The sequence below is a fragment of the Prunus mume genome, linkage group LG4 (assembly GCF_029339155.1).
Source record: "Prunus mume cultivar Tortuosa linkage group LG4, ASM2933915v1, whole genome shotgun sequence".
NCBI lineage: Eukaryota > Viridiplantae > Streptophyta > Magnoliopsida > Rosales > Rosaceae > Prunus > Prunus mume.
The window spans coordinates 1,546,196-1,552,695 of record NC_142701.1 but is presented as its reverse complement, the minus strand read 5'-3'; the positions used below and the strand labels follow the sequence as shown (position 1 = coordinate 1,552,695).

The following is a 6,500-nucleotide window of genomic DNA, read 5'->3' as shown; positions in this document are numbered from 1 at the left end:
ACGCTCAACAGCCACTCGCATGCAGATATAATGAGACACTATAAATAAAAAAATTGCCATTGCCTTCTGATTCTCAAATGTGTAACACAACCTTTGGAATACATGTTTGTCCATGCGAAACAAGTCTTAAATCCTATCTAGATGCCCATTCAAACATATTCATGCCCTAATAAAACAGAATTATGACATGGAGTTCTATCTACATATGATTGCCAATATTCATAAATATGAATACAAATTATCATATGATGCACCATTTCTTTAAGATCTGAATCACTATCGGAGTGATTGTCTTCATTCCTTATAGATCTATTACCTTCAAATATTCAAATTCAATAAAGAATTGTGCATACAAATTAAAGTCACAAAAATCTAAAATATGCATACAAATGGCTCAGTCATTTTTTTTTGGTAAATATGCATACAAATTAAAATCACAAACATCAAACAGAATAAGAAGAACAATTCATAAATATTCTCTCAACAATAAATATACGTAGCAATCCTAAAGACTAGCCAACCAAGCTCTCTTCCTTGCTTCTGGCATTGTAACAAAGATTTTCCTCCATTCAACAAGCACTATCTTTTCTAGCATCTTGTTGATGTATTGTTATCAATGTCTCCCATTGTCTCAACAATCTGCTGCCGCTCCCATCCATCTAGCCGTCACGTGGCGACGACCTCTCTCTCTCTCCTAGCCGACGACCTCTCTCTCACTCTTATCTCTCCCACACAGCCAAGTGCCACTCTCTCTCTCCCCTAGCCGACGGCCTCTCTCTCACTCTTATCTCTCCCACACAGCCAAGTGCCACCACACACAGCTCTGGCCACCTAGAATTCTCCCCGTGAGAGAAAGCTCCGTACCTTTTTTACTCCTGTTTGTTTCACAGGAACCGAGAAAGAGAGAGATGGAAGCTCAAGAGGTGAAGGATCTACATGTGAATATTCTTCCTTGAGAAATTTGCATAAGCATAAGAAGTGTGACATATTCTTGGTTAAAAAATATCCATCCGAAACAAGGAAAAACTTGTAAAACTAAACTTAAGAAATTATACCTCTATTCTGGTCAGCATGAATGGATATGTACAAACAAATTTTAATCCAAACAAGAAAAATCAGAGGAGAAGGTTTACGGTTTCACAAACAGATCTACCAAGTAAAACGAATTAACATATGATATGGGCAAAATAAAGAAATGAGACTAAGATAGAACTTCTAGAAACGTGACAAATTGTCACTGTACTTATCCTTTGAAGTAATTTTACGTAAGCATAACAATTCGAAATAAAAGATAACCAAACAAAAAATCCTATGAATGGATGGGACGAGGAAAATTGAAGCTGACAATAAAGGTTACTTGGGATGTATCCAAAGGAAAAAAATAAAGGGAGATACTACTTTTCCTTCCTTGTTTTACTTTTCTCCCTCATTAATTGTACTTAGCTTAGCTTCCATGCATCTTCTCCTCCTTCACGGCAGCCTGGCCCATCAATCACGCTATGAAAATGGTTACGTGGCGGGCGCCTAGTTGTGTTATGGACTGTTTTTCAAAATCACGAGTGTTCTTAGTCAACGTTTTAATTTGATATGGTTGGCATTTTTCCAATTCTCCCAGTCTTGCTACTTTGACATTTCTTGGGTTTCATTATCTAAATGAATATCTAGTACTTGTTTTTTTATGTTTGCAAGTAACACGTACTGCCAATATTCAAAATACCTGCTATTACAAATAAACCTATGTAAACAGGGACTAAGCGTTTATGGCCCTTTTCCTAGTACTGATGACCTATCATCTAATGTTTCCCTATTGGCCTCTAAAAGATCTTTCAGTTACTTCTTTATTAATGTGTACATGTGACTAGAGATCACTATCTAACAGTTATCACGTTTCCCGTTTACATGTGTGTTTGTGACTAAGTCAACAATTGTAAATATATATGTTTATCCAATTGATCACTTTTTCTACACTTATCTACAGGCCTATATGATGACATTAATTTTTCTGGATTGAATTTGAATTTTCTGTAATATATATTTTTTGGGATAATGTAAACAGGGGACTTCATTGCAGGTCAATGACGATATCTAGGAATAATCCAACAGTCTAGGACCAAACATTTATGAGTAATTTATTAGTTTCCTTAGGGTCCTGTTTACCCGTTACCATGGCAGCTTAGACCCGTAATCAAAGTAGCAAGAAAATATCAAAAGTTAGGCACGCTACAAGCCCTATATAAAGCACCCCTTGGCACCCAAGTTTATCATCATATCCTCCTCACCCAATTACAAGTTAATTAAGTTTATCAGCAAGAGCAACAGCAAGCCAATTAAGACATTTCCATGACGATGATGAAGAGCCAAGCAGCTCTCCTCGGCCTCACCACCTTGGCCATCCTCTTCTTCTCAGGTATAGTATTATACAAACTTTTTGAAGTGATCAGATATCGATCAAAAAGTTTATTTTTACAATTGTCTCTGTAATCTTTATTCTTATGATCATGGTTTAATGTACTTTCAATATGCAGGTGCACATGCAGCTAAAATCACTTTCACAAACAAATGTTCCTACACTGTCTGGCCGGGAACCCTAACCGGTGACCAAAAACCTCAATTATCACTCACCGGGTTCGAGTTAGCAACCGGAATTAGCCGCTCTGTGGACGCTCCGTCCCCATGGTCCGGTCGCTTCTTTGGCCGAACCAGGTGCTCCACGGGCGCGTCAGGAAAGTTCACTTGTGCCACAGCAGATTGTGGCTCTGGCCAAGTCTCATGCAACGGTAACGGCGCAGCTCCGCCAGCTACATTAGTAGAAATCACTATTGCTGCGAACGGGGGTCAAGATTTCTACGACGTTAGTCTTGTTGACGGCTTCAACTTGCCCATGGCCGTGGCTCCACAAGGCGGCACCGGCAAGTGTAAGGCCTCAACTTGCCCTGCCAATGTTAACAAGGTGTGCCCGGCTCAGTTACAAGTGAAGGGATCTGATGGAAGCGTAATTGCGTGCAAGAGCGCTTGCTTAGCATTCCACGAGCCAAAATACTGTTGCACTCCACCTAACGACAAGCCGGCGACATGCCCTCCCACTGACTACTCTAAGATCTTCAAGACCCAGTGCCCTCAAGCTTATAGCTATGCTTATGATGACAAGAGCAGCACCTTTACATGCAGTGGTAGACCTGACTACCTCATCACATTCTGCCCATCATAAGCATATATATATATAATGGGATCTTATATGTTATAATATTATATACATATAGTTCCCAATAATAGAGAAGAATAAATAAATTTCCTGGATCTTGACACATTGTTGATGTCAAGAATTTGTAATGCAGACGATCAAATAAAGGAATAAATGTTTGGATTTTATTTTCGTTCATGGCTTTCAAATTTTTGTTTCCTTCGTTTCCTTATATGATGCATTATTTCCAGCAACAAAGCATGAGCATAATATAAAGAGAGTTAGCTGCAATTAAAATGGTTATCAAAACAGGAGTTTAGATACAGATTGTAATTTTCTATCATAGCTGGTAAGGGATAAGAATGGCCATTTACGAAACTATAGTATGAACAACACTGAGAAACACAAGTATGGCCATTTCAAACAGACTACATATGACTTCATATTCCAACAATGAATCAATAGCACCCATGGCCATCTACGTTAGCAGCATCTGAAGGTAGATCATCTAATTAATGTTAGAAGGATAATAGTTTCTAAAGTTCTTTATTAAAAACAATCAATAGACAACCACCAGAGACTGTTGTGGTGAATTAGAGACAAATTTTGTTTTGGAAAAGATGATTACTTCTTAATGCTTGACAGCTGCATGCATATTGCTAAAATATGAATATGGTTGAATACTTTAAGTTGTATTCTTCTTCAAAAAGGGATATATAGGAGTTTACAAAGGTACTTTACAAAGAAATAGATACAGTAAATCACCATGGTAGACAAGGTGAATTAGAGACAAAAATATTTTTGGAGAAGATGATTATTTCTGAATGCTTGAGGGCTGCATATGATTGTTTGTTAAAAAGGCTTTTTATAAAATTTGGGCTAAGATTCACCAAAACAATTGATATTAATTAGATGAGGGGGAACACGAGGGTAATAGACAACCCCCTCTCATGAATTCCGTGAAGAGGGTGAACACGAAAAGGCTTTTTTTTGGGCTAAGATTCCTGGTGTGTTTAGGTAATAAACAATTGATATTAAAGAGGGAGGAGAGAGAAATATAAAATTCATGAGTGTTTGTTAAAAAAAAAAAACTAAACTTGATTTGTCAGATTTAATCTCATTCATCGATAGTAAGCTAATCCAATAGTGTGAAACCTGTGTCAAAACTTGTCTAAGAAAAATATCTATTAAAACTCTAACAAAAAAGGCGTTTTTCTAATAAACATCATCATGGTTTGTTATAAGAATTTTCAAAGAACACATGGTCATGCTTGTGGCATCTCACCTATTCTAGTCATAATTATAAGAAAGTTGTACTTTCCGCAATGTTGCAATGAGGAAAACAAATACAAGTGTTTAATTTCATGGGCCTGTTTTTCTAGGCAAGTCTTGCTTTTGGGCATGTCGAATTTTATGGGGCCTATTTCTTGCCATGAGAATTTTTCCTTGGTGGGAGTTGTTTTTTGAGCCTAGAACCCTTTTGTCATGGCAAAGGGTAAGGACAAGTAAGGGTGGTTACTATTCACATGAATAGTATATGTCTAGCAATATTTTTGTTGCTTTTCCACCCAATACCATGGCAACCCAAGAGCAATTACTATTTACATATGATTTATTTTATTTATTTGTATGAGATTAATAAATTAAAAAAATTAATAGGTATGTATAAAAAAAAAAATACGTATTTTTTGGTAATTTTTCAAAAAAAAATAAATCAATTTTTTTGAAATTATTTTCTTCGTTGACATCAGCGCCCTCGAACACTTGGGCTGTTCTTGCCTTGGTCTGCCCAATCTTCTTGGAGCCCACCATTTGCCCAGTGGATTTGATCATGGAATGGATTTCTTTGGCCTGGGGGGCCTTTTACCCTAGCAAGTCCACAAGAGCGCCAAGGAACTCTAGTTTTCCAATATGAGACTAATTTCAACTCCAACATAGCTTGCAATGCCTGCTTAGCCAACAATTTCTAAGTTTTAATTTGCAAATGCTTGTTTCATGGTTTTGGAGGCATTCCTATTCTTGTGTTGTGTATGAACCAAACGACAAATTTCTAAATTTTTTCACCCCTTTGTTACATTTCAAGCCAAACCAACATATAGAGTTGAAATAGCAGATGTCTTCTTGTGTTTGTCTCTCCATCGCTTTTGCAGGCCCGTTTTTCAAACTATTCTCACACAGCACAGCATCCTCCCCAAATACCCTTTCTGTTGAATTTTAATTTTAATTTTCTTAATTACTTTCCAAACAATAGATAAAATTACAATAACCCCCTCGACAAACAAATTAAACTCTTTCGATCGTAGACAAGATGTGTGCACAAAGTGATTTGCCATTCACAAACATGAATATATCTTTTCTTTCAAATGGTTGGTGTGTTTCATATGACAACGACAAATATTAGATTGTCTAGCTCTATCTGGATTAGAGGGGAACCTGGAGAAGTAAATAACAGAAGGATGTTATGAAATGTCGCATCTTGATGAGCAATCTTTGTTATAAAAAATAATAGTTTTCCTCTTTCCGTAAAGCCAAATACAAAATATTTATATTATAAATAACATATGAACAAATTGAAAAGCTTTGAAGGTATAATGAAATTGAAGAAAACAAAATAATAGGGAAATAAAAGGAAAATAAGTAAGAAGGTGAGTTTGGTACGGTGAAGCACGTCAAAGACGCTGTCCTAAAGCCTTTGTAGCCTCCCTACATATAGGTACTGACGGTATACAAGACTCCAAGGTACAACCCCTTGTACACAAACTCAAGATCCGCTATTAGTATAGCATCTTTTCAGTCCACATATTTTGGTTGCCAAGATACAGAATTTCAGTCCACATATTTGGGTTGCCAAGATACGACCCCTTGTGCATAGCATCTTTTCACCACATATTTCAACATCATTTTTTAAAGATCCTTTTCTGATTTTAATTCGCTACTAACTGAACAAAATATTTGGACTATGCTATGCACTATGATAAAGAATTTCAGTCTTCGTTCGTATTTAAATCTATGTGTTGCTACCATATATATCTTTCTTTTCAATAGTTGTCTCAGACATCCTAAAAATTGCAACAAGAACTAGGAGAAGACTCTTGGATATAGTAAAGAGAGATACATATAGAAAACCACATGTTGTGCAAGCCCCACCCCATCCCCTATAATAGGGTTAATCGTTTTAATAGTCCCCCAACTTTGACTGAATTTGCATTTGAGTATCATAATTTCCAAAATGGTAGCCGCGATCCTTTAACTTTAGTTTCGTTTGGATTACTAGTCCCATCGTTACTTCTGTCAATTTTTTCGTTACATTTAGGGGTAG

At 36.7% G+C, this 6,500-nt stretch overlaps 1 protein-coding gene across 1 annotated transcript; it reads left to right on the top strand.

The window, feature by feature from the left end:
• Positions 1-2,249: 2,249 nt before the first annotated feature.
• Positions 2,250-3,374, top strand: LOC103342668 (thaumatin-like protein 1). Its single transcript, XM_008246303.3, has 2 exons — positions 2,250-2,407; positions 2,526-3,374. Exons 1-2 carry the CDS (start codon positions 2,341-2,343, stop codon positions 3,206-3,208), a joined length of 750 nt encoding a protein of 249 aa, XP_008244525.2. The 5' UTR covers positions 2,250-2,340; the 3' UTR covers positions 3,209-3,374.
• The last annotated feature ends 3,126 nt before the right edge of the window (positions 3,375-6,500 follow it).

Excerpts from the sequence above, each read along its gene's own strand:
- LOC103342668 (XM_008246303.3), top strand. The coding sequence starts at position 2,341 with ATGACGATGATGAAGAGCCAAGCAGCTCTCCTCGGCCTCACCACCTTG. Across the intron at positions 2,408-2,525 it reads GGCCATCCTCTTCTTCTCAG|GTGCACATGCAGCTAAAATC; the intron begins GTATAGTATTAT and ends TTCAATATGCAG.